Below are 27,764 nucleotides of genomic sequence, written 5' to 3'. Positions count from 1 at the left end.
AAACACCAACGCTGGGACCAGAGCAACCCGACGGGCAGCGGGGCATCGTCATCCCTGCCACCAAGCAGGGGACAAGCACAGCAAGTCCCTGCAGAGGCCACGGCTACACCTGCAGCTCATCAGCAGTAATTAGAGCATTGCATTTAGTGTGTCAGTGTTGTCCTGGGGACCCAAGGTGGTTGTGGCCCTCGGTTAGGGAACAGGATCGGTACCAGAGGGGTGCCACACTGTGCCTGGTGCTCTGCGGAGTTAGGGGCACCAGCGCTGACTTTTGCAACCTAAATAGGCTGGATAGAAAGGGGAGGGAGGGTTTTCATTCCTAATTTGCACCCAAGCAACCTGAAACAAGAGCTAAATAGCTTGTCTACTTTTAGGTGTTGCAACCACAAGGCTGATCTCGCTCTTCATGCCAGCATATGGGAAAAACTGTATCTCAAGTGGGCCCTGAGCTGCTCTTAGTGAAGATTTGTAAAAGTATCTTGTAAAAAGGAATTATTTTCCTCTGAAACACAACCACCTCTGTGGGCAACAGCTGCAGAATTGCTCAGTCCATCAGTATGGGACAGAGGAATGGAGGATGCTGAGCTGAGGGATTATGGAGACCTGGTGTTATTCACACCAGCCAGGTGAGTGGACCCCAAAATATTTACTGCCTTAAGAGATACCCTGAGACCAAGGTGGCTTAGCAAAATGCCAGGCCTGGAAACCAGCACTGGGACCCTCTGGCCTTTCCAGAGGCTGCAGGTTTGCAGGAAAGGGCAGAGCCAGCAAGCACAGGAAGAAACCAGCTGGGACAAAGTCTCAACACAGGCTCTAGAAAAACAGTATCTTGAGCACAACAGAGAAGGATGAAATCTGGCTGGAAAGGGAAAACAGTGCAAAGCAGAAGCATCTGGACTGCAGGGCAGTAGGTGGAAACAGGAGGATTCAACTCCAAAATTGCAGAAGGCAACTGGCCCTTCAGCACAGCCCACAGGTCCACGCACAAGAGGAGCATCACCTGGCCAGGGTGTGTGTGTGTGGGGGGGGGGGTAGCAGCAAATAAGCTGTCCCTCTTCTCCAGTACCCCAAAGGCCTTTCCCTGCTTTATACCAGGGAAGGAGAGCATGCACTTACCTTGGCTGCCCACTGCAGAGCCTCTTGCACTGGGACACAGCAAAAGGAGCCCTTGCCTTGCCCGGAGTCTTTTATACCCCCTGCAGCCTGCACCCAGGTGAGTCCCAGCAAACTCATCACTGCCAATTACCAGGTGATGTGTTGCTGGGATATTTCCTCTTATGTCTCCAACACTGGCAACTAACACCGAGCACCTGATCCGGCCCTGGCCCCGAGGGGCTGCAGCAAAACCCACTGCTCACCCCTGTATAGCGAAGCAGCCCAGCAGCAGCCCTTGCTGCTCCCCTCCCGCCTCTGCACAGCGGAGCAGCTCGGTGCATTGGTTACTCAGCCTCCGACGTCTCTTTTAATCCATCTTACAACGATTTCTTTACTTTTTTTTTTCCAGCGGAAGTGTCATGGTGCTTTTAGACTAGAAATTGCTTCAGAGCAAACTCTTAAATCTTTGCTAACACGATGGCCTTCTTTAGATATCACTAAGAGGTGCAGAGGCTCGGTGTTTCTCAAATAAAAATGAGATGTTTCTGTCTTGATTTTGCACACAGTGGACTAGGCAGTGACTGATGCCAGTGGGCAACTGGGCCCAGTACAAGTGTCCCGGGAAGGCCGGGATCTGCCGGTCATCCCTTCACTAGAGGGCAGCAGCAGGCCGATAAAACACTCCCCAAATCTGCCCGGTTTGGGGTTAGGCGGGTGGGAGCGTCGCGAGAACTTCACACCTTGGGCAGCCCGGCGGCGAGAGGCCGGGGGCCGCGTGCGAAAGGCCGGATTTGCAGCGGCGGCAGCCGAAGGGCCGGCCGAAAATTGCAAAGCTGCGACGGCAAAGAGCGGCCGCCGGGCCGGGGTTGAGACCCGGCGACGCAGCCGCGCTGAACCCGGCTCTCACCGCCGGCGCGGGAGCAAGCGGGGCTGCAGGAGGGAGCCGGTTGCGCGATAACATCTGGAAGCGATTCCTGAGGCTGATGTGCGGCGGGAGGGGAGCCGCCAGCCCGGCCGCGCCGGAGGCCCCGGGGTGCTCGGCGGAGGCAGAGCGTGAAGAAGAAGGAAGCGTTTGCAGCAGCCGGGTTTATTTTAATTGCGCCTAGAGAGAAGGTGGCTGGAAGGCGGCACCCGCGGGACGGGAGCTTTGCTGGCGCGGCCGAGCCGGCAGGACCCGGCCGAGCCGAGGGCTTGCTCCGCTCAGCGTGTGCATGTTACAGGATCCTTCCATGCTGCCAAAATCCCGAGCAAAATAACCGCGAGTGCCACGAGTTAGATGATTATCTCCACTTTTCGGAAAGGCAGAGACACGAAGGCGCAAAATCTCCGCGATGATAGCCGGGCACCCAGCTCTGCTGCGGGCTGAGACACACTTTAAAACACTTAAAAATATATATTCTTTGGTGTCTGTCGCCTTAGCCAGAAGGACACCTGGGGGGGGGGGGGGCAATGGGGTTTGGGCCTTTTGGAAGCCGCCGTCCCCGGCTCCCGTCGCTGTCAGCGTTGCTGTCACCTAATTAACACCAAATGGCGGCGGAGGAGCCGGCTCCAAAGCGCTGGGGGGCTGCTGAGCCCTGGCAGTCGCTCGCTTGGTCCGACTTTCCGCTGGAAATCCAACCCTGGGGCCAGGGGAGAACAAAGGGGAAGTTTTTCGGAGCAGGGAACAAACAAGCACCGGCATCGCAGTGCGGCGCGGGCGGGGAGGGTGAAACCAGCCCGGCGCTCGGCAAGCGCGATCCCGCAATCCCTGCGGCCACAGCAGGATGACCTGGAGCAGAACGGGCCAGGAGCCGCGGCCGGCAAAGCCGAGGGGAAAGGCTGGAGCAGTAAATCCCTGCCCTACCACAGTCACCTGGCAAGCGTGTGCATCGCTGTCTATCTATATCTCCATCACTGTGGAATAAATAAATTAATAAATATACATACATTTTATACACACACACACACACACACATATATATACACACACACACACACACACACACACACACACACACACACACAGTGTGTGTGTGTGTGTGTGTGTGTGTGTGTGTGTGTGTGTATGTATATATGCATGTGCATGTATATATACACAAACATATGCATGTGTATATATGTGTATATATATATATACACACACTCACACACACATATACACACACACGTGTAAATATATATGTATAAATAAATATATGTATATATATACACACACACATGCACGCCCATACCCCGTGTGTGTGTGTGTGTGTATGTATACGTGTATATATATATATATATATGTGCATATATACACACACAAACACAGACCCTATATATAAATATATCTATAGAGAGAGTGAGTGTGTGTGTGTGTGTGTGTGTGTGTGTGTGTGTGTGTGTAAACACACACACCCTATGTATAAATATATGGGGGGGTCTGTGTGTATATGTATACACATATATGTATTCACATGCGTGTATACACACACACACACACACACACACACACACACACACACACACGGTATCTCGCACGCACTGCTGTCAGTCTCACATGCACTTGCACGGAGGAAATCGGGGGGGGGGGGTGCAGGTCACCTCCTCCCAGCACTGCCGCATCCGCACACCTGGTTTGGGATTGGGGGGGGGGGCGAGCGGGCCCCCATATGGGGCCGAGCATGGAAATGCAGTGAAGGAACGCGCAGGAGGCGGCCAAGCAATTGCCCCGCCACGCACGTGCGCGAAACGCGGGCCAGCGTTCCCTGCTCGGGCGGGACGAGGCCTTTGCTCTTAAGGCCCAAAAGCGGGGCCGGTTTTTGCACACTATAACTCTCGGCAGCAGAAGGCCGTTTGGGGCATTGCAGCGGGTGGGGGGTAAAGGCAGGGCCTGATTTTCCTCCAGAAATAGTCCCGTTAATGGCTTTCAAATGTTGGCACGGCCGGCGGGTGCATGCGCGCGCGTGCATTGGCTTCTGGCGCTGCCTCCGCTGCGCAGCAAACTCCCCGGCTCCCAGATATTTCAGCTCAAACGCCGGCGCCTCTCCGATTTCAGCTGCGTGTTTTAAAGAAAACAACTCCCACCGCCTGCAGCAGGAAATCGCTGTTTGGGTTTCGGAGGCCCCTCTTGGCGAGGCGCCGCGCGGCGAGGGCCGGGCTCGCCCTGCGACGCAGGTAGCCTGGCGGCGGCGGTGCCGCTCGACCCGCCGGGTGCACGGCCGCTGCGGCGGGCGCGAGCTGGAGGAGGGAGATGCTCCAGCCGGCAGGGTTATGTCAGCTCCAGGCATGGAAAAAAAAAAAAAAAAGAGGGATGCTCAAGACGAAGCCCTGTGTTTTGACTAGTGGGACTGCATGCACAGCAATGCATGGCCACCTATGAGGGCAGAAATGTTGTTAAATTTTATTAAAAAGGAAAAAAAAAAACAACTGTTGCTCCATATTTTTCTGTATTTGCAAAGTTTCTTGCTCCAGGCACCCTGCTCTGCATTTACAGCAGCTCTCACACCCTGAGCTGCGGCTCTTCGGTGGGAGCCCGGTGCAAATTAACCCCGTAATTAATAGACGTCCTGCAAGGAGCAGGGTGAGGCAGCGCTGCCCGGCAGGATCCAGCCGTCCCGTGCAATGGGGCTGGGGCTGCTGGATCTTCTCCCAGCGGTCACGCGGGCCGGCCGGACCACACACCGAGCCGCCAGGCCCAGCGTCAACCTTTCTGCAGCCGTGTTCCCCCCTCCCTTGTTTTCTTACCCTCTCCGACGCTGGAAAATTCATCTGCTCCAAGCACAGCCCCGCTTGATGCTTCCCGGCCAGCCATTGCGTGGATCTGGCACCGAGCCGCCTCCGTGCAACGCAGGCGCTGGAGGGGGAAATACCCCCCCGGAGTCCGGCCCCGGCAGGACCAGCTGCCCGTGGGGCTGTTCGGCCCCTGCTGCGCTCCGGCGCCGGGCACCCAGGAGAGGATTAACTATCCCCCACAGTCGGGCATTCGCCTTCTCCAGCTCGGGAGCAAGGTGGGATGCGGCGCTGCAGGGTCTCCGCTCGGGTCCCAGCCGCCACCGGCCGGCGGGAGAAGCCAGCGCTCGCAGGCGGCTTGGCAGCGAACCCGCCGGCAGCCGCCAGCTCTGCGCTGCTTCAGCTATCGCCGTGCTCAGATGGTTTCTGCAGTCCCGACCCTCTCCGTGCCAACCCCCCCCCCCCCCCCCCAGGATGCCGAAAAGCGACAGCAAGCCCCAGCACGCTGCAGCCGGCGGGGCAGGATGCGGCCCCCCGTGTGCAAGAGCCACGCACTTTGCACCCACGGCTGCTCCGCGTGCCGGCAAGCGGGTGCCTCCGCCGCCCGTAGTGGTCTGAGCCCTGTTTTTTGGTCGTCTTGATAGCGCTGGCACTCACGCGGGCAGCTCAGGGGTGCAAGACGGCTTGAAGCCACTTTGCAGCACGAGGACCCTCCCCCGGTACCTCTGCTCTAGGGCGAAAGGGACCCAAAGCGGCCGCTCATGCCGGAAAAGCCGGCACTGACGTGGCCGTGCACCGTCGCTCCTGACGCTCTGCTTAAAGCTGGGTTTTGGGTTTTTTTTTTTTTTAATAACTTCCTCAGATGCTCACGTTTCTCGCAGGTTAGGAATCAAGGAGGAAATCGGCTCCAACCAGATGCCGACCGCTGCCAGAGCTCTTGGAGAGTGGGAAAAAGTGATGCCGCTGGGCCTGCAGCCTCAAGCCGGTTTTTGGGGCAGGGGGAGAGCAAGGAGAGGAGCCGGTGGGCCTGAAATGTTAATTCCTTCCAGCTGCTGTCAGCCTGGCAGCTTCTCAAAGGAAGTTTAATAGACTGCAGTCGTCTCCCCTCGGCCCGTCCCCCATCGCAGCGCCGTGCGGAGGCCACCCAGCCGAACCTGGGATTACATGAGCCTCTTCGGCTTCCAAAGACCGTTTCTTTTTTTTTTCCTTTGGCTTTAAAAATGTTTTTTCGCATGTGCATGTGTGTGTGTGTTCGTGCACGTGTGTGTACACATGTGCAATGCATTTCTTTCGCTCGCCACCCGGCCAAGCTGCCCCCTCGCTCGCAGGGCGGCGGGGGCACGAGTGGGGGCTGCACCGGCGGCGAGGAGCAGGAGCGGAGGCGGCTGCGCAGGCCTCCCGGCTGGAGCGGGCCCCCGTCTGCCATGTGAACAGGGAGGAAACAGGATGGAGAAAGTATTTGGAGTGGAAAATAATAACAATAAAAAAAAATCTTCTCACCTACGTTATTGATCGTGATTGTAGACAGAAATAGCTCCAGCTGTTGGAAGCGATCACCACCGAAAGCAGAGGTGCGTCCAAGATGCTGGACATGGGCTCATCCCGTACGGCAGCCAGCAGGCAGCACCGCACGCGGCAAAAGGCGGCGTGGAGAAACCCTGCGGCGATGGGACACGTCCGCCCTGAAGCAGGAGGTTTTCTCCGGAGGAGATGGCCTGCGCAGAGGGGAAAAGCGTGGCGGCCTCGCGATAGCACGGCTGCAAGGAGCCAGCACCGCCGGCGTGAGCAAGGCACTTTGGGAGGCGAAGGTCTCCCGGAGGCTTGGGTGCCGAGCCCGAAGCCGAGGAGATGAGCAAAAGCCCGGCCGGAGCTTGCCTCTGGACGCTGCAAAAAGCTCCGGGAAGCGCAGTGCCATGAGTTAACGCTGTTTGGGTTTTCAGCAGAGGCAAGGGGGCTGCAACGCCATGCTCGTAAAGCCCTCGTTGGCCGTGGCCACCCAGCAGAGCCAGCGTGCATTGGCGACACGGCACTGGTGGCCGGAGTCATGCAGTCCCCGTCCAGGGCTTGCGGCCCTCCTACGGGGCCCCCCCACCACCAACCTTCCTTGAAAACACCCACCGAGCAACGCTATCATCGCAGGTGCCTGGGCCATTTAACACATTTGTGCCCATTTCGTTGAACTGTTTCACTTCAATGAACGACCAAGCCCATGACCAAAGTCCGACAGCAGCAGCCGGCCGGGCCGCGGAGGGGGCAGGAGCGCACGGGGTGCTCAGTGCTGCCCGGCCTCCCGGCTTGGAGACACTGCCCAGGGACCAGCAAAAAACCGAGTGTCTGCAGGAGATTAATTAGTTAAAAGCTGAGCACATCTGCTGTTAATTCATTCCCAGGCAGGAGGGTTAACTCTTCCCTTCCCCGGCTGGTGCTTTGCAAGGTGCACGGCGACCTGCGCCCAGCCGATCCCACTGCCTGCTCCTTCCCCAAATCCAGCCTTCGGGCTACGGGCTGAAAAAAGTCCAGTTTTGCCCCGGCCCGTCTCCAGCCCCAAGCTGCCAGGGGAGGAGATGAACCTCTCCCGGGGCAGGAAAGCCCTGGCACGCGCGCGGCTTCGCCAGGCAGCGCCCGTTCTCCGACACCCCTTTAGCAAGGCTGAGCCGTGCTGCCGCGAAGCCCCCAGCGCCGGGTGCCGTTTTATTTGCATTTTCGCACGCAGCCGTCACTAAAGTACATCCGTAGGCGTGAATATCGCCTGCGTTCGGCAGTACATCATGCCGCGGGAAGGGAAAGAGCCCGGCTCTCCTCCCCACCTCCCACCCTCTGCCTTGCCCGTGAGTCTCAAGCCTCGGCGAAGAGGGACCCAGTCCCTCCGGAGCGGCATCAAATTGCACCTGGTTTACGAAGGCTGCTCGTTCGGCCCTGGAGCGATGGGGCGAAAGTGTGGGGGGGAAATGGGGCGTCGGGGTGCTGGCTCCAGCCCCGCTCGTTAGCACCGCGGGGGAGAGCAGGGGGCCGCGAGCCCTGCTCTGCCACCGGGAGCTGCGGCGGCTGGGAGGAAGGCTGCCCGCCCTCCTCTTCCTCTCCGCGCGCGTGCAGCGAGCCGGGCTCCCGACGCCTTTAGCTCGCCGCTAAAAATAGGTCGGAGCGGCTGCGCTGCAGCCCCGGAGGGCAGGCAGCCCAGATCCCACACCGGCCCCCGCCGCTTTGACCAACTGACCCATTTGGCCTCGATTTTTAAGTGTTTTTCCCTCCTCGCTGCATCGCGGCCCAGCCGGGGCGGCAGAGCCCCCCCCCGGGGCTCGCCGAGCCCGTCCCAGGCAGCCGGTGGCATCGCCCCGGTTTGGACCCCCAGCAGCAACGGGGGCTTGGTGCCCCTCGCGTTGCTTTTCCTTCGCCGGAATCGGGCTCCCCGGGCCCTGCGGCAGGGCACAGCGCCAGCGAGGGGCAGCACGGAGGGGGGTAACGCGGCGGGTTTGTCCCACAGCAGATCCGGAGCCCCCAACGCACCCTGCGGAGCACGCGAGGCCGCAGCCGCCGCTCAGAAATGAAGAAAGACCTTTATTTACAGTAACAAAAGGCACAAAAACCCCCATGACACTGCGTCTCCCTCCCCTTCCCCCAGCCCTTCCGAAGGATGCTTTCTCCACCCTCGCCCAGCCCCGAGCCCCGTCCCCCCCCCCCCGAGCGATGGGATGGGGCCAGGGACCCGTGGGGTCATTTGGAACCAGCCCGCACACATCCCGCGAAGGGGACCGGGAATGGCTCGGCATGGCTCTGGCCCCCCCCCCCCCGCCTGGCCGGCCGCCCTGGCCCTGCGGGAAGGGAGCCGGGCGGGAAGGCACCGGGCTGGAGGGGGCTGCCGAGCCCAGGGATGCAACCCTGCTCCGGGCAACCAGCAAAGGAAAAGCCTCTTCCCGGCTGGCAGCGCCGGGATGGGAGCAGGCTGGAGTTATTGCACTTGGCTGCTCATCTCAGCACCGAGAAGGGGCGGGGGGGGGGGGGGGAGAAGCTGCATCCGACGGCAAAGGAAAGAGAGCGGAGCCCTTAACTGGGCACCTTGGCCAAGGGCTCCCGCACCTCCGGGCCCTGGCAGGGAGCAGGGCTCTGCCGCGTGTCCGGCCTTTCCGGGCGCGGAGACATCCCGGGCAGGCAAGGATGCTCGGTGCCACCCCGCCTCGGACACCGGGGCAAGGCACCTGGAGCGCTGCCCTTGCTCAGTCCCGGGGCTGGCACCACGGCAGGGAAGACGTCCCTCCGGCGGCCGGTGCCTCCCGGCAGCCCCTGCCAGCACATCGGGGCCGGGGCTGGGGTTGGCGCTCCTGCTCTCGGCTCAGGTGGCAGGAAGCTCCCGCGCTCCTCGGCAAAGGGCGCCGAGGTCCCCGGAGCGGGCCCAGCACGAGGGAAGAGGTAGAGCGTGAGCGTCCGCGCGTCCATCCCTGGGGCGCCCTCGGCTCCGGGGATTCGCCCTTCCCCAAGCGGGGGGGGGGGATCGAGCTCCTTCGCTCCGCTCCTCCTTTCGGCATTTCACACGCGGTTTCTCCGCCGCTGGCTCAGCAACCTGCAGGGTGTTCGGCCGCCGCGCGATGGGGCCGGGGCCGGGGGGAGGCGGCAGGCGGCTGCGCGCCGAGCCGGCGCGGCCCCCCCGGCCGCTCAGGAGGAGAAGCAGAGCCCGCAGCACTCCATGCAGATCTCCAGGCAGTCGGCCGACTCGCAGCAGGCGTCGATGATGCCGCAGTCCATGTCGCAGGGCAGGTCGCAGTCCGCGCACTCGCCCGAGTTGCAGCAGCAGCAGCAGATGCAGGAGTCCTCGGAGGTGCAGGAGCCGCAGGTGGCACAGTCCAGCACGATGTTGCAGAGGGTCAGGAACTCGCAGAAGAGGCAGGAGAGGATGCAGTGGACGCAGCAGTCTGCCGAGCAACAGGGAGAGAGACCGCCCGGGAGATGCGCTGGCACCCACAGGCAGGGCCGGGAGGGATACTCAGGCCTTAACTCCCTGGGAATTAAGGGAAGGGATGGCAAGAGGGGCTGGGAGCCAAGCCACCACCCCAAGGACTTCACTCAATGCTCAGGGACCAGCACCGGCGCCTGGGACGCGTCCAGCCTCTGCAGGACACAGACAGGCTTCGGAGGACGCAAAACGGCCCCAGGACGAGCCGAATGAGTGATGCAGGGCTAAGAAAGCTCCTGGAGCAGGAGCTGGGCGGATGCCAAACCCAGCACTGCCGGCATTCGGGGCACCGCTGCGCTGAAGGATGCTGCGAGGGGCACCCCAAGGGATGCAGGCAGCAGGGGACCAGCTGGAAAGGGACCCCCCGGAGAAAGGGACCCCCCGGAGAAAGGGACCACTCCAGGGAAAGGGAACCCCCCCGGGGAAAGCCGGTACCTTCTTGAGCCTCAATAGGGATGTGGGACGAGGCCGACTTGGAGCTGCCCTTGCTCTTCTTGCTGCCCTGGCTGTTGATGGAGTGGTGGGACTGCAGCTTGCGGTGAGGCTTCTGCGAGCTGGGGAGGGGGCGGAAGAGGCCGTTGCCCGCGTCCCCGTGGGAGCTGCCGGCGTCCGGCCCTCGCCCGGCGCCGTTCTGCAGCAGGCGGGCGGCGGGGCCGGGCGGCTGGGGGCCCTGCGGGGCCGCTCGCCCCTGGGGCTGGCCTGTTTCGGAGACAGAGGCGGGCGTCAGCGCGCCAGGTCCCCAGCCGCCCCCGCGCAGGGACGGGAGCGCGCTCCGGGAGGATGGAGAGGAAGAAGAAAGGCAGGAGAAGAGACGCACGGGCACCGCTGGGAAGGCCAGGAAGGGGAGAGGAGGAACGGAGAGGCACGTTTGCCCCGTGCCATGCTGTGCCACCCCGGCAGCCCAGATAAGAGCCGGTCGCTGCCACCGGCTAAGCGAGCGACTCCCTGGGCGCAGCCCACGCCACCGACTTCCCTCCGGGCTGCAAATCCTGGCCTCCAGCCTATCTCCCGCCGAAAGCCAGGAGCCAAAAGCCGGAGAAGACACAGCACTGTAGCAGAGCTGGGATGCGCATCCCGCCCCCAGCACGGAGCGAAGGAGCCTTTTAATTAAAGCGCTCCCCAGCCTCTGGCTGGACTTCCCCGCAGGAGGAGGAAAACGAAGCTCTGCTTCATCCGCGCCTCCCTCCAGCCCTCGCCTGCTGCGGCCACGGGCCATCCTGCCCGGAGCCGGTGGCGCGGTGCGGTGCCTCGCTCCTGCCCCGGGAGCATTTCCCCACGTGCACGGTGGAGTCGGTGCACGGTGGAGCCAGTGCACGGAGCTGCCGGAGCGAGGACCCAGCGCCGGGAAGGGGGGTTCGTTGCTCCCCCTCCCCAGCAGCAACGCGACAACTCAGTAAAATCCCGCCCGCCGGCGCCTGTGCCAAACTTTGATTTTTCTCTCGCACGTCAGTAAACAAGCGATGATTCAGGCGAAAGGCTTGAGGGCAAAGGCACCTCCAGCCAAGCGGGAACAGTAGCTGCTTTCTGCTCGGGGCGGCCGCGGGGCCGGCGCTGACCCGCGGGAGCAGCCGGCCGGGGCTGCGGTGCCGCCGGCGCGCCGCGAGCCCTCCGCGTGCGCAAGCCGCTCCCGTCTCCTGCAGGCTAAAAGAAAATACACTTAAAAAAAAAAAAAAGCCCTTAAAAACCACCCGTGCACAAGCCCCAGGTGGCTTGGGAGAGCAGGGAGGTTTCACCCGGGGCCGGGATTTGCGGGAACGCTGGCTGGGGCGGGCAGAGGGAAGGGAGAAAAAGGCGCCTCGGTGTTTCCTTCCCATCTTCGTTTTGCTAACGGAGGGGGGAGGCGGCGATAGGCTCAGCCCTCGCCGCTTCCAAAATCCGGGCTGGGTTCAGACCGGCAGCTGCTGAAGGGTGTTTGGGTGAAAAAGCTCCATTTTGAAGCAATGTTGGGGAAATGGCCTGAAAAGGGAACTTGAAATAACTGGAGTAGAGGTGGGAGAGCGGGCTGGAAACAGGAGGGCTGGGAGAAGGGCAGAAAGGGAGCGGAGAAACGGGGGGAAAAAAAAAAAAGAAAAAAAAAGATCTTGGATGAAATCTGCTGTCCCTCCCCAAAACTTCCAGAGGTCCTTGGGGGCTTTCGGCTTCCAAACGGGAGCAGAAGCGCCTGAAACCTCTGCACAGCCTGTCCTTCCCGGGCCGCGCGGCTGCAGACGCGGCCCCTGGGAAAGGCACGTTTTTGGCCGCTGCTCTGCACCGCGAACCTTCGGAAGCTCTTCCCGGGGCAAGCGAGGGGCCTGATCCTGCTCGGGGGAAAGAAGAAATCACGGCTGGGAGTGCAGGGGGAGGCTGGTCCCGTATCCACGGAGGGGTGGAAACCAGCCTGCCGAGCGGGAATTGCTTCTCCGGACGGTGACCTCTGCCACCGAGCGCATGCACCGAGGTCTGACAGGACTCAGCGGCACCGAGCAGTGCAGGGAGCCAGGCCGGGGGGGGGAAGGCAAAAGCAGCGGCGACCTCTGCAAACTCCAGCCTGGCCCCTGGGACTCGAAAGCTCGCAGCGCGGATCTGGCGAAACCGCTGCCGAGCGGCGCGGAGCCGGCCGAAGGGCTGCGCGGTGCCGCGGCGATGGCGGAGGGGAGGGCGATGAGCCCGCAGGGACGAGCCCAGCAGCCCGGGCCAGGAAATTTCAGACGTCGGCCCTCTGGCTCTCCTTGCGGGCGTTCTGCTGTTTCGACTGCTGCCTTTCCCTCCCGGAGCAGTGGGGTTTACAGAAGCGTGTAGCGCGCTCGGTTTGGCTTCCTCCGTTCCTTTGCATTCCTCAGATTAAACTGTTTGTAAATCAAAATCACGCTCCGACTCCAGCGAGCGCGGAGCAGCAGCGAGAGCCGGCCAGCAACTCCCCCCACCGCTCCAAGATAGGAAAAATTGCTCCCATTTTTTAGCCTCCAACTCGAAGATCTCGAAGCCTTCCTAAAGGGGAGATCTCCGGCACGGAGCCACGGCGAGGTGCAGTGGCGCCTACCCACGAGCACCCTGTAACGCTCCCTAGCGCGGCCGCCCGGGACGGGGAACGGGGAACCGAGCACATCTCACGGAGCAGCACGAGGCCAGGAAACCAGGGCCACGGGAAAACTTGCCTGTGGATCCTTAGTGACCCCAAACCCACTGGGGCTTCTTTGCTTCACGCCCAAAACGATGCTGCCTCCACCCGCACCGGCCCCGCGCGCCGAGCTGCTGGCTCCGTGCCGATTCCCCTCCGGCGATGCCGGACGCAAGCTCGCCCCGCCGCGACCGCACCGACCCTCAGCTCTGCCAAAGGTCGCTTTGCCGAGCCAGTCGCAGGGCTCGGACGACACGGCACGTCGCGGCCTCCTTGCCGGTCCCTGCTGCTCTCAGATACACGCTGCCCCATAATAAATATTATAGCAGCCCAGTGCTATCGCCCTTCCCTCCGCTCGTCTCCCCGCTGCTCGCTGCAGCTCCAAGGCTAAACACATACAAGCCCTGCAAGCTCGGCGATACTCAATATCCAACGAGTCCCAAACCCACAACCCCGTTTTGCTCCCGAGCTGCCAAAAGACTGGGCCGATTTGACAAACTTGGCACGCTCCGGCCGGCAGCGCGGCGCTCCGGGGAGCTGCTCCTGGCAGCGCCGGCCGAGGCTCCGCTCCGCCGCCGTGCCGGGAAGCGCCCCGCTTGCGCTGCCGCGTGCGACCTTTGCAACGCGGTTCCCACCCTCGGCTCTTTCCATGGGGGAGCATCAATCCGCTCGAGGCCCCTTGGAAGGGAAAGCCGTGCGCTCACGTCCAACGCGAGGGGAGCGACCACGCGTGCAAGGGGCAGAGCGGGAGCAAAACCCGAGGCTGCCGGCTCGGGGCCGGGGAGGGGATGGACGGCCAGACTCCGGACACGTCTGCCGCACGCCAGGAGACGCAGCCAGGGCGTCCCGCGGAGCCACCTCCGCCGGTAACCCACCGCGGGTATTTCTCGCCATCGCAAGACAGGCAGAGGTGCAACAGCTCTGCACGAGCCTCCTCCCTTCCTTGCCCTGCACACGCCAAGGCAAGAGCTGCCTCGAGAAGGGAGGCGTCTCCTGTCGCTCCAGCAAACGGACTGGTGTCCTTCGCTGCTGTCAACCTGCTGTGACGGAAGGTTTCCGAAAGGGTTTCCCGTTTTTCCCGTGGGCCTTCCACCTCCCTCTCCTGCTGCAGCCTCGGGGGCACGCAGCAGAGATGCTGCTCGGGGTGCACCAGCCCTGCGGCCAGCTCCTTCCCCGGGCTCCGGGGCCCCTTCCCGCCGCGCGAGACCCCCACGCTACCGAAAACCCTCCCCGCGGACTGCCGAGGAGGGGGGGCCGCCTCTCCCCCGCCCCAGACAGGCCCAAAGACGGGGCCGGGAGGAGCCGCTCAGGCGCCGCTGGATGCCACCCTTCGCCTTCCCCGGCGCCGGGTGACTCACGCTCAGTTACAGCCTCCTGCCTCGAGGTGGGGACGAGCAGCAGCGCGGAGGAGACGGCTTCCCACCGCTGCCGCCTGCCCGCCCGCCTAATTAGCACCGCTGCTGATTAGATTGCAGCAGCGCCTGCACCATGCACGGAAACGCGGAGCCACGCGGCGCGGCGGGACTCACATGTCACAGCTTCGGCAGCGCCCGCGAGCTCAGGCTGGGCCTTGGCGCCGGCCGGCGCCGCTCCGTTCATCAGGACTTTTCGGGACTCGTCGTCTTCCGGGAGCTTCTCCTTCTTGGCCGCCACGGGCCGGTGCTCGGCCGGCGCTGCCGCCGGGTGCTGCTGCGGGGAAGGGCGCGGGGTCTCATCCTCCTCTGCAAGAGAAGCAGGGTCTGAGCCCGGAGCCTCGGCTCAGCCACCGCCCGGGCTGCACCGAGCCATGGCACCGGCGGCTTCCCCTGGCGTCAAGGCACGGCCTAATATTCACCAAAAAACAAAGAAACCCAGAGCCGGACCCTCGGCTGGTGCAAACCGGCCCAGGCGCCGAAGCCCTGCAATCCCACCCCGGGCACCGGCGGGTGCTTTGGGGCTGGGTTTCCAAACATGAACCGTGTCCTCCTGCCTCTGCTCCTTTTGCAGTGCGGAGCATGCCTTGGGGGGGGGGGGGGGGCAGCAGGACCCCCGCTAAGGATTGGGGCCCCTCGGGATGGACATCAGCGCCGCGTCCTTGGCACCGCACTCGGCACGCAGGCTGCAGCAGTTCAACCCGGCCGCAACACCAGCGAGCTGCGGGACCCCTCCCAAAAACCCTCCCCAGGCTCCCACATTCCTCCTCCAAAAAGAAGCAGGGGATCTGGTTACACTCGGCGTCTCAAGCTGGATTTTTCCCCCTCCCTTTCTCGCGAAAGGGCTACTTTCTTCCCAGCGGAGAGCCGGCTGCCGTCTCCTTTCCTGCTGGGGAAAAACCCCAGTATCGCACTAGTATCCAGTATCCTGGATCCCCAGTATCCTAGCAAAACCCCGGCAGTGAGGAAAGGGCAGCACTGCCGTGCCGGGGCCGCGAGCCCCCTCCCCGCTGCCTGCCCGCCCTCCCTCCCTCTCCCGGCTCCCAGAATAGCATCGGTTTGCAAACAGGGGCTGGACTGCACTTTATATAAAACTAAATTATACCTTGGCAGCAGGCAGGGAGACCAACCACCCATAATTTCCCCGGCTATAACAAGAGGTCCTACATGCAGGCAGGCGAGGGCAGCAGGGGGGGGGAAAGCCGAAAACCGGCGGAGGGCGGCGGGTGCTGACCCGGAGCACGGCGCGCTCAGGCGACGCGCTTGCGGCTCCGCTACACCCTGCGCGGGTGCCCGCTCAGCCCTCCGCCTCGCTTCCCCCACGGCGCCCTGCCCTCCCCCCTTAGGGGCTCGTCGCCCCCAAGTTCCCGAAGCGCCCGGGGGCTCGCGAGGAAGGAAAAACCCACCCCGCCGGCCGCAGCCTCGCCGGCGGCTGGGAAGGCGTTAGCAGTTTGCTCGCTCTGCCGAGTCCCAGAAAACTTGGACCGGTTGACGGTTTCCACGCTAAGACAAAAACCCCTCATGGAACCGAACGATACAATTTGGTAGGAAAGATATAATCACCCCCTGGTTTTTGTCTGTTTTTAAAACTACTTTATGGAGCGAACGCACGATTCCTCTCTGGTGCAAAAGTCACCTGGCCCGAGATGAATCGATCGCCTTTTCCTGAGAAATCTTCCCGAGCGAGGGCTGCAGAGCCCTGCTCGCTGCAGCCCTGATCTCTCCTGCAGGACGTTCCCACAGGCGTGGCGATTTTGGTGCTAAACCAAAGGAAATTCAGCAGCTCCAGCTCAGTTTTGCACAGAGCTGCTGGCTCCAAAACCTGAACGGAGCGGGAGTACGTGAACCCCAGAAAGGAGGGCAGAAAATTCATTGCCATGCTCCTCTCGAAGCCCAGAGCAACACAGAGAGGAGCGGAGAGCAGGCTGTGCCCTACCTATAGGAGTTTGCACATAGGTGTGGTATATAGGTGAATAATAACCGCACGCTGCTGAGTCCCAGCCTTCTCGCAGGGCTCAGTCATGCCCCAGCCTGGACTGGTCTGCGTCAGAGCTGCGGAGCTCAGTCATCGCCTGTTAAAGCCAGACGTGAAAACCTGACGGTTTGGCAACTTTGGACAAAGTCCCAAGTTGGAGACAATTGGCATGGACCGACCGGAGGGCGCGTTCCCGAGCCGCCGGACGGGAATGGGACTGCGCCGTCGGGCATCGGCGTCCCCGGGGAGCTGGCGCAGGCCCCGCTCCTGCTGCAAGGGATGCAAAAAAAAAAAATCAAAAATGAGATGCCTGGAATATGCACGGCATTTAAAAAGCAACAGCAAAAGCTAACAGCAAGGACTCGGGGCTTGCCCCGAGCAGCCCGGCTGCCCCCCGGCTCGCCGGCTCCCCTCTTGCCGCTCCGCGCCGCCCGGCTCCCTGCACAGCCTCGGCCGCATCCCTCGCCGCCTCCGTGCCCAGTCCCCGGCAGATGGAGGACAAAGATGGTCTGTTTGGGCACGGAGCCCTGCGAGACAGGAGCAGCACTCGGCCGGAGTTACAGACCCGAGGCCGTAGGCGCGAGCGCGCGGCAAGCGGAGTCGCCGACCCGGACACCACGGAGACAAGCTCCGGCACTGCCACGTCCACTTCACCCATGCAATTAGGCTGCGCAGCAAGAGGTCTCGCACACAACCGCAGCGATGGAGGGAGGAAGCCGGCAATTAAATTAACTCCCACTGCAACAAGCCGGCCAGGAGAGAGGCAAAAATAGCCAGGGGAGAAATTCGGGCGAGCTGGTCCTTCCCTGTGTTATACACGGCCTCGCTTTCCTGTTGCCGCACGTCCCGGGGGCGGTGGGGGGGGGACACGCGAACGCCTGCCCCGAGCTCGCGGCCTCCGCCGGGACGCTCGGCAGAGCACGGCGCCTGTTAACCGGCGCGATCGGCACAAGCCGCGGGATCGGCAGCTCGGTCCCGTGTCCCTCAAGCGGGTTCCCCCCCCCGGGGTCCCCTCCTCGCCGCCGTCCCCGGGGCAGGGACCAGCTCCTGCTTCCCTGCCCTGCCGTCACCGCCAGAGCCCCACGGGCAGGAACAAGACTGGGCTTGACCGAAATCTGCCGGGTTTTAACCCGAGCACGCCGGCAAGCCGCTGGTGGTGCTGGGGGACGGGGCGTCCCCTGCTCCTCACCGCCCCCTTCCCAGCCCGGAGCCCCTCTGCAGCTTCATCCCTTTAGGTCCCGGCACCCGAAATACAGCCAATGCCACGGCACTGAGAAAACCGAGCCCTGGAAGGACGACGGGTCTCTGCTCCCCTGTTCTCCTAGCTAAAAAGCCCTTTCAGAAGCATTATTCGCTAAAACACCATTTCCCCCCCCAGTTTCTCACCCGAGCGCCTCTCGGCCAGGCTCATGGTCAAACGCTGCCGCACACCTCCGGGAAGGGAGCCCGCGCGGCTCGTCTCCTACCCCGCCGCTCCCCGGCAGGAAACCCCCAAGTCCTCACGGTGGGGAGCACGAAGACACCCCAGAGTCAACTCAACCCCGTGCCTGCACGACCTCTTACAAGAACGAGGGAGAACTGAACGGCCACGTCGCGCAGGGAAGCTGACGCTGCTGTTTTGTTTATGAGGACGGAGATAACGAAGTACTTAAAAATAGTACGTCAGGCCTCAGTACATCACAGCACTGCCTTAAGGTACCGGAGATGAGGAAAGCCAATAGATGCGGAGCTCCTGTCGCTTGTCTCCCGCTTGCCAAGCCCGGCAGATGCACGCGGGTCAGGCTTTCCACCTATTCTCCCCAATTACAAAGTCGAAAAGTGCTATTTAGAAAAGCCTCCAGAAATCACCGGGCTCCAAAGTCTATCAAATATCCCCAAAAGAGAGGCAGAAGTAGAAAAGTTGGCGAGAGAGACATAAATAAGCTATAAACTTCAATCTGCTTTAACTGCCTATCTTGTAACTCTCCTGCAGCGTAAAACATAGAAAATGAACGTATCACTGGGGATGGCCGTGCTCTTCCCGGGAGACCGGCTTTGGGAACGGCTCTGATTTGCACTGCCGGCATCCACCGGAGCAACAGCCAAACTTTGTCCCGAGCAGGCTAAAAGCCTGCGCGTGGGGGGTGGGAGGCGTGCTTGACTCACGATTAGCTTGCAAGATCGAGCTGACCCATCTCCCAAGGGCTGGACAAACAAGGGAATTGCACCGAGTCAGCAGCCGGTCGCCAGCAAGCGGCCGAGCCCGGACGGGACGGGGCAGAGTTTCGCAGCAAGTGTAAACAGGGGCTAAACCGCAGTCAGCATGAGCTCAGCTAACCAGGCATGCCCCCGGCCCTGGGCACGAGCCCGGGTGGCCACGGGCGCCTTTTGTGCACGTCCCAGGCCCCCTTTCCCCAGCTGGCCCCCAACTGATGGTTTGGAAAGCTGCAAAACCGGAGCCACAAGGATGAGTCAAACCCTTCCAGGTTTGGCCCTCCGATCAGTCTGTGCCTCCTCTGGCCCCGCGGTACCTTTGGCTACAGAGGAAAAAGCAAGAAATCTCGCACCAGGCGATGGATGGACACCCCGTGGACACGGCGCGTGTCCCGATGACCGCACCGGAGAGGAACATGCCAGAGCTAAGACACGTTTGGGTATCGAGCTCTGAAGCAAATCCCATCTCTTTGCCAGGCTGCGTGTTTGGACAAGGTCATGGTCAACCCGGTCCAGCAGGGAGGGAGAAGGGTCTTGGCACGTCTGGATACACATCTGCGCTCTCCTGGAGTCGACGAGCATCCCAGGCTCATCTTGCGGGCTGCGTCTCCTGCTGACCGGCAGGAGCTCAGCGGAGCCTCTCGCCTCCCTCCTTCTCTCCCTTTAATCCCTCAGGAACGGCTGGTCAGGGAAGAGATAACGTCGGATGGAGACACAAACAAAGACAGTCTAGCGAGGTGTTTGCCATTAACAACACGCCACCTTGCAGCAATATTTAGTTTGGGAGCTTTCTAATCTGTTCTGCGCAGATAAAAGGAGTGCGTAATCTCTCTCCGTTTTCCCATATACACGGCCTGGCCCAGTCAGGTGGTTTCCTGACCCATTCAAGGGATATTTTAGAGCTTGATTAAGTGGTTTCAAGTGCCAAAGAGACAGTGCTGAAGCAAATGCTTCCAATCCCACAAGCCAGACTGGAGAAGAGAAGAGCAAAGCTCTAGTTCGAAAGTTTGCTCAACTGGGAGAAATCCAACCGGCTTATTTACATTCAGTCTGAAATTAATGCACCAAAGCATTTTGGATTCAGTGATACTCAGAGCAAGGAAGGAGGGCGGGAGGGAGGGGAAGGAAGAGCAATGCCCAGGAGTCGCAGAGCTCCTCAGCGAGTCCTGGACGTGTCAAACAGCTTTGCTTCCCAGGCTCGGCCCCTCCGCCATCCCGCGGAAAGCGCTTACCCCAGCGTCTCCCTGCTCACCTGGGCCAGGCTTTGTAAAACATTTCAGTTCTGGGACAATGAGGAATCTGGTCAAAAACATTGGTTTCTATGAAAAGTGACTTCCTAAACGCAAAAAGCAAAACAAAGCAAAAAAACCCACAAAACCCCAAATAGCTTGCCAGCTTCGGAGTTGTTATTATTTGTTATTTATAGCGATTGGGTGGGTAGGCAGAGAGGAATTTAGGGCTGGCCAGACGGGACCAGCGTCTATCCAGCCCGTTCTCTGGGGTCCACGGGAGGTTCACAGCACCTGGTTCAGGAGGAGGTACAAAACCCCAGGCACGGACAAACGTAATGACTTCTTGGCTGCTGTTCCCCGGCTGCAGGGAGGAATAGCACGTCCCATCCAACGCGCTATTTCTGCCCCTTTGCTTACGGCCAGGATCATGATGGAGCCAGCAACATTGGAGTGCACCGGAGCTGGGACAAACACCTCCTGCCATGACAAAATCCCGACTCCAAGGAAGGTTGGGGCACAGACTGTGCCTAGACCTTGCTGCAGACCCGGTCGCTGCAATGCCAATGTCCTGGAGGAGCCTCACCAACCCACACGGCCCCCCTGAAGGAGGTGAAGCCACCCCCAAAGTCCTCATGGAAGAGCTGCTCCTATCCGACAGCTGCCGGCGAGGACACCAGGGTGGTGAGGAATAACCTGCTGCCTCCAGAAGAGACAAAACCTGTCAAACCATGGCTGCCGAGCCAGGCATGAGGCTGCGTGAGGGCTCAGCCATCAGCCTGCTTGGATAACCCCCGAGAAGGGATTGCAGGGAAGATAAAGAAAAATCACTGCCCAGACTATCCCCAGCTTCAGCACGGTAGCGTGATTTCACCATGGTCTACGTGGACGCACCTTCACCAAAAAAAAAAAAGCAGCCGTTTGCTTTAGGCTAAAATAGCTCCCTGGAAGCAAAGTCCATGCAGAGACTCCTGCATTGGGTCGGTGCTAATTGCTGTCCAGGACCTAGCGAGCCCCATGGTCTACGTGGTGGTACCATGAACCCACTGACAGGTCTCAGCAGTGAAGCCAAACCCCACAGCAGGAGCCTCGAGCCTGATGGAAAGAGCAGAAAGAAAGGCACTGCTTTCCATTGCACCCGTAAAGCTGCCGGTTCCTCATGGAGCCGGGAAGTTTTGTAGTATTTAAGAGGACAAGAGAAGCCTGCACCTCTGTCATTGCAGGCAACGACGAGGAACTTTCTTATGCAGCAAGAATGTAGTTAATATACGTGTACTAAGGTGGCATGCAGGTTCCTCGCGTGCTACAGATGCAAGGTCTATGCCAAAAAGCACTCAGCCTAAACTGTACAACATGGGACAACGCGATTTGCCCCAGGACACAAAACAGATCTAGCAGAACCAGTAAGACCTAGTTTCCTGCGCCCTAGCTGCTAGGCCAGCCCACCTCTGGGAGTCAGGCTCTGGTGACTGCCCAGAGAAAATCATGGAGCAGCGTATAGCATCCCAAACGCGTTGTGGGGTCACGAGTTAATCGGCACGCTGGATAAGAACAAAGGCCCAAAGAGCCCGTCTGCGGTTGAGTCAACTTTCCTTGACTTCAAGGACCACCAGCCAGGCTTGGTGCCTCTCTGCAGCAGCCTAAGACACCTTGCAAGCCACAGAGACATAAAACCCTCATACCACGAGGAGACTGGCATGCAGGAAGGCTATGGGAGGCTGTCCTGCAACAGCCTCCCTTAAGCCTGTCCTTAAGGACACGCAATTATCCTTGAAGCTTGGAAAGCTGCTGCCACGATGCCTATCGAATCCAAGGAGATTCTGGGAATTACAGAGCAATGAGCCACACCGCTGTGCTGGGGAAAATTATGGAGAGTCTAATTAAGGACCATGCCAGTACAGTAATTGCCTAACCTTACAGGGTCAAACCAGCACAGGTTCTGCCAGGGAAAATTTGTGTCTTTCTAACCTGCTAAGAGTCCTTAAAAAAAAGTTAATTGAGGAGTAGATAAATGCGAGCTGGTGGACATCATTATTAACAAGAATAATAATTTGCACTTATACAGCACCTTTCATCCTGAGACCTAGCCAGCTTACAGTTTTAAGCCAGCGCCCATCACGTGTTACCTGGCCTCAATATATTTTACATTAGCACAACCACAGCTCTAAGCCACCACGAAGCAGAGCCTTCTCGCCACTCGTCCTAGCGGGGAAGCTGAGGCACATAAAGGGGATTTTGCCAAGGCAATGGAGCCCAAAACTTTGCAGTCCTGGTGCTCAACCCTTCCGGCTGAGGAAGGCTACTTGCACGTTCGGGATTTCTTCTTAGCACGGATACCTGGAGTTTGGGCCCATAGTGCAGTTCCTCCTAAACTGGGTTGGGGTGATGTGAAAATGAGCTCTGCTGTAAAGGTCAGGGCACAGCTCGCCGGGTAGCAGCATGCCTGCTCGCTGAACTAACGACTGCGAGGCCGTCCAACGATGAAGCCATGAGGGTGGAGTGAGTAATTGCTCACCGAGTCAGCGAGCCGGCCCGCTTCCTTTCGATGCAAATCTGCTGCCGCCTTACATCAGGAGCCCAGCCCGGGGAGCCGAAAGCGGCCAAACTGGGTGAACACCTTCCCGCCCCGGGCGGCGCAGCCTGCCCTGCCGGGAAACCAGCCGGATCGGCAGCCCGGAGCCACCCGCGCACCGGGGGATGGCAGAGGCTCCGGATCAACCCCTGCCCCCAGCCAGGGAGGAGAGGAGGGAGAAGGTCCCTCTCCAGCCAGGTTGTCCACCCAGAGCCAGCGGAGGTGGCCACGGCATGGAGCAGGTCCGCCAGCTCGCTTCCACCCCTGCCCATCGCGGGGGTAGCAGAGCGGCTGCAAACGGCCGGTGCAAAGCCAGGAGCCCACGGGGCTTAATCCGGAGTCGCTCCGCTTGCGAGCCGAGCCCAGGAGCCCCGGGGCTTCACCTCCAGGAAGGGGCCGCGCTACGAGCCAGGCGCAGTTTGGGGAAAAAAAATCAGAGAAACTACAGAAAACGCTAAGAGGACAGTTGGGGTTTCTGCAACTAATAGATTCTAGGCAGGCACTTTTCAAGGAAATTCAATTAGAAGCTGGAGTGGGAACAGGACGCTCGGGTGGCAAAAAGAGGAGCCCTGAAGGGCCTGTGTTGTTTTGCTCAAAAGCTGAAACATTTGAAAAAAAGCCAGAAATCTGCCTCTTATTTTTTCTTTAGGTTTTTCTTTGTTTAAAGGAAAAAGGGAAGAAATACAAAAACAAACTAAATGTTTTCACAAGCAGCCGAGAAATTGAGGAAGAAAAAAAAAGGAAATGAATTTTTAGTGCCAAAGTTTTCCTGTTAATCTTGGGTAAAAAAAGTAAAGATTGTTTCTTTTTAGCCTTTTTTGCATTTCCTTTGCACTTCTAGGCTGTCCGCAGGCAGATCTGCAACCGGGCTCATTTAAATCAGTGCAAAGACGCCTTTGTTTTGATTTTAGGGAGGGCTGACCTTATTTCTTTCACCTTCCAGGGCAGGGCGCAGACTCGCGCTCGAGTTAAGCCGCCTTCCCTGTAGGCTGAGCGCAGGTAACGGTTGCACGTGTGCTCAGAGGCGACGGCACCGGCCTCTTGCAGGGAAACGCGGCCCTGGCATCCCGCAGCAAGAGCCTGGAGCGGCGACACTGGCTCAGCTTCCTCCGCAAACCTGAGCTCCCGCATGGCATCAGTCCGGGCTCCGGGGTATCCCCTGGGAAAGGGGGAAGAAAAGCCCCCCCGGTCACTCCAGGCCGGTGTTTGCAACGCAGCCCAGCGGAGCCGCCGGCTGCACCTGCGTGGCACAAGCACGGTAACGCTCGGCAGGACGAGGCAGGAATGGGGAGAGCAAAACTCGACGGAAAACCTCTCTTCCTGGAGTTTATTTGCCCCCCCGATGTCTTTACGACAGTTTCCTCCCTGTAACGAAAACCCCTCTCGTGCTAGCTCTGCTCCCCCTCTTCTTCCTCCCTGCGAAGAAAGTATATAATAATAATAAAGAATCCCATAAACCAAAGGGTTTTCTGTTTTTTCTCCTGTTTTCTTTCAATTTCTCCAGAAAATAACTACAGCCAAACATGACACGTAGGCAAACAACTGCCTCTTTTCTGCGAGGCCCTGCTGGAAGCTACCTGTGGCCATTTCAAGGCTTTGGTTTGCAACGCGCTCAGCCGTCCCGGACGGCAGGAGGCCGCGGCAGCACGAGGCCGATCGCCGGAGATGGCAAAGGACAAACACCACGATCCCGGCTTTCGTCTCATCCTGGACGTAGGGCCAAGCACGGCAACGCGAGCCCAGCTCCGCCGACGGCACGCTAACTTTGGCCAAAGCGCTCTGCCACCAAACACCTCAGTTTCCCTTTTTACCGACTCAGTGTTACTGACTTATCCAGACTAATTCACAACAGCATCTGAAAGGGATTCAAGGAAAAATTCCCAGGCTGAGTTATGCGTGACAGAGTCCCTGGACATTGCCCAAGAGATAATGCTTTTGCATGGAAATGTCACGAGGCCAAACAAGCATGGAATACAAAACGGACCGTGTCCATTCATCGCTCGTCGAGGCAAAAAAAAGAAGAAGCGATGCAAGCACGAAGGAAAAGCTCAAGATGTGCAGACTGAAAGCTGCTCTTGGGAGCCCTTTGGTTGGACGAGAAAGGGCAGGGATTTCCTCCCTGCAAACTCTGGGGGCCAAATTTTTGCGGAGGGGTGGAAATCGAGGGTGTCCCGGAGCCCCCCTGGGTGCCCGCTGGCTCAGCGCCCTGCAGCAGCACCAGGGTCCGACGGAGGCTCAGCCTCTCCCTGCTGCAACCACGGACCGAAGCGCCCGAGCGGCCGGGGCAGAGCAGGGCCCTCGCGCCGACCACCCTGGCATACGTTTCCCGCAAAAGCGGAGCAAGCTTCAGAGCGAGTAAAGCCACCGCCAGCAGACGGAGGCCTGCTGTCCCACTCGTTTTCCAAAAGGGCCTCAGATTCCCATGTGCTTTTAATTTCAGGGCGCATTGTTCCCACTGCCGCGGGGCCGGGCCGCGCCAGGAGATGTGAGCCCCAGAGAGCGGAACGGGAGCCCCCTTGCTCCCGCTCCAGACATTAATGCACTCAGGGCGCTTTAGCTACGCACCTCTCCTCGGGCGGCTGGTGGCCGGGAACGCGGAAAAGTTGCAAGGCCACTTCTCCTCCACACTTAATAGATTTCTAAATTGCTTTTTAAAATAAACCGCGCTAGTTAGTGCGCAAATTTTTCGTGCAAAAAACTTTCTGCACTAGCTCCCTGCATTAACAGCTCAGCATTTTCCACCTGGAGAGGAAAGCAAGCTGCAGGAACCCCTGGGAGAGCGAGCAGCGCGCGGCTCCTCCAGCTGCTCCGGCCCCGGCCCGTGGCAGCCGCTCTAGCAGCACAAAGCGGCATATGAGCTCGGCTTGGGAAGCGGAGCCTGCCGTATCCAGCTGGAAAAGCAGGGGGAAGAGAACAAGAGGATGTATTCTCTGAAACTTGGGCCCAGCCACGCTCCGGGCCAAAGCCAACATGGGAGCGCTCCAGCCGCGCTACACTCATTTTCTGCACGTTAAGATGCCCGGCGTTCGCGCAGCACAACTGCTGCTTGGCTCAGCCCGCTGCCGAGGAGCCTCTCGCGAAGCCGCCTAAGTTAGCTCGGCAGCGAGCTAGTCCCGGGGTGAGTCTGGCCCCTTTTGTGCCTGCTCTGGCAGCACGCACGACGGGGTTCTGCCTCTCGCTCTCAGCTTCCTGCCCAGGCATTTTTCTCCCGCCATCGGGCTTTAATGTCGTTCCCACTCAGGAACCTTGGTGGGAATCGACTGCCACGAGACAACGGTGAAATTCCTCGTGCCGCAGACCCGGCCGGTGGAGAATCCCCGCTCAGCGGGCTGGAAAGCTCTTGGGGCACAACCGAGAGCCGTGCACACACGCATGCATGCGTGCCCCCACGCGCGTACGTGTGCACGCACCCAGCCACCCCCCGGGGAGGGCTTGCAGGCTGCCACCACCGGAGCCGACCCGGCCGGTGTCGCGGCACTCAGCTTCGCTCCGTGGGGGAGAAGAAACCGAGGACTCCAAAAAACTTTTCCATCCACTTCTCTGTGGATGCCGTGCTCCTGCCCGAGGGAGCCGCTGAGCTCGACCCTGGCTGTGGGGTGGGGAAGGGCCCCACTGCCCCAGCCCCTCGTGGGGTCTGGCACCCCACGCTAGACCCCGGCCCCCTTGCAGTGCTCTCGTCCCCCCCCCGGCACAGTTTTATCCGGCCCCTGCGAGCGTGGCTGCCGCGGCCCCGGCGGAGCCCGGACCGTCCTGTACCTGGCAGAGTTACAGAAACTGCTGTAAAGTTTGTGCTGCGAACTCCCCCCGGGCCGGGCTGCCTCGGCCGCGCTCACGCGGAGCCCGGCACGCACACACCCCCCCCCCGGCTGTGCACAACACCCCCCCCCCCGGCTGTGCACAACACACACACAGAGCTGTGCACAACACACACAGCCACGCATGCACGCGCACACTCAAGCGTTCCTGGACACACGCGCAGGAACACCCCCCCCCCAGCCGTGCACACACACAGCCACGCACACACACACAGCCGTGCACGCGCACACACAGCCACGCACACGTACACACCCAGCCGTGCACACGCACACTCACCCCCAGCCAGGCACACTCACACCCTGCCATACACCCCCAAAACACAACCCCGGCCACGTACACCGCCCCCAGGCACGCACCCCCTTGCCCCTAGACGTGCAGGCGCGCACACACACACACAACACAACACAGCCGCGCACGCACCCACCCTGGCCGTGCACCCCCTCCACCCCAGACGTGCACACACACACACACACCCCCAGCCGTGCACCCCCTCCACCCCAGACGTGCACACACACACACACACCCCCAGCCGTGCACCCCCTCCACCCCAGCCGTGCACACACACACACACACAGCCGTGCACCCCCTCCACCCCAGACGTGCACACACACACACACACACACACACACGCTCCCTGCCCGCGTACCTGGCGGCGGGGGCGGCTCGGCGCGGCGGGGCTCCGGGCGGCTCGGCCGGTGGCTGCTGGCCTGGGACATCGGAGAGGGGCGCGGGGGCTGCGGCGGCGAGAGCGGGCTCAGCGCGGCCCGACCCCGCCGCCCCGGCCCCGCGCACCTGGGCTCCGCGGGGCCGCGGCGCCGCCCCCGCCGCCGCCGCGCGCCGCCCCCCGCGCATCGCCCCCGCCCCCCCGCCCCGGGACGCCTGGGCCCCCGCCCGCGGCACCCCCGGCGCGGCGCTGCCGCCCGCAGGAAATCGCGGCCGGGCCGCCCCGCTTCCCCCGAGCCGAGACGCTGGCGGCTCCTGCGACCTATAACAAGCCGGTCGGGTGCGCGGGGGCTTCCCCCCCCTTCCTTAAAAAAAAAAAAAAAGGAAAAAAAAGGAAAAGGCTGCGAGAACAAACAAACAACCAGCAAAATCCGCGCGGAGCCGCTCTGGGGAGGGAGGGAGCGAGGGAGGGAAGGAAGGAAGGGAAGGGGAGGAAAAGTTTCTTTCGGGGCACGGAGCTGAGCCGCGGAGGGAAGGCGCAGGGCGGGCAGGGGTTCCCGGCCCCCCGCCAGCGCCCAGCGCGGCTCCGCGCCCTTTGCTTCGCTTCGAGGCCCGGCGCTGCCTTTGCCGGCGAGCAGCGCTCGGGGAAGAGGCGGCCGAAGCTCGCCGGCTTCGGGAAACTGCCGCTGCCCTGCGGCGAAGCGGTGCTGGGGATTTGGGGGGTCCGCGGCGCCCCGCTCCCACCCGCCCTCGCCACGCCGGCCACTCTGTGCGCCCGGGATGGCCAGTGCCGGGGTATTCTCATTCCTGACCCTGCTAGCGTGTCCTCGGGAAAGCCTTGCCCACCTCCTCCGCGCCTCGGTTTCCCTAACTGGTAAATAAAGTTTGAGGTTCGGCTCCTCGGGGAGACGCTTTGGGGCATACGGATTGGGGGTGACAACGCCGCGACCGCCACCGGCGCAGAGAGCGCTGGCGTGGCTGCGAGGTGTCGAGCGCCCCTTCTTTTTCAGCGCGGTGCCAGCGCTGCGCGCGGGCTGAACGGGGATTTGCGGCGGTCGCTCCCACTCCGCATCCCTGCGG

General features: G+C 61.0%; 1 protein-coding gene across 2 annotated transcripts; it reads right to left on the bottom strand.

Annotated features, from left to right (window-relative positions):
* Positions 1-8,435: 8,435 nt before the first annotated feature.
* Positions 8,436-27,288, bottom strand: MDFI (MyoD family inhibitor). Of its 2 annotated transcripts, XM_067310546.1 has the most exons (5): positions 27,107-27,288; positions 26,668-26,755; positions 14,354-14,545; positions 10,163-10,426; positions 8,436-9,686 (listed from the first exon to the last, which is right to left on the bottom strand). In XM_067310546.1, the coding sequence occupies exons 2-5, from the start codon at positions 26,735-26,737 to the stop codon at positions 9,430-9,432; spliced, it is 783 nt and encodes a 260-aa protein (XP_067166647.1). In that variant the 5' UTR covers positions 26,738-26,755; positions 27,107-27,288; the 3' UTR covers positions 8,436-9,429. The 2 variants fall into 2 exon arrangements, with proteins under 2 accessions (XP_067166647.1, XP_067166646.1); XM_067310545.1 differs by lacking the exon at positions 27,107-27,288 and having other exon boundaries at positions 26,668-26,827.
* Between the last annotated feature and the right edge of the window lie 476 nt (positions 27,289-27,764).

The sequence above is a fragment of the Apteryx mantelli genome, chromosome 25, assembly GCF_036417845.1.
Source record: "Apteryx mantelli isolate bAptMan1 chromosome 25, bAptMan1.hap1, whole genome shotgun sequence".
NCBI classification, from domain to species: Eukaryota; Metazoa; Chordata; class Aves; order Apterygiformes; family Apterygidae; genus Apteryx; species Apteryx mantelli.
The sequence above is the reverse complement of the archived record's forward strand: the minus strand, read 5'-3'. Positions and strand labels throughout refer to the sequence as shown.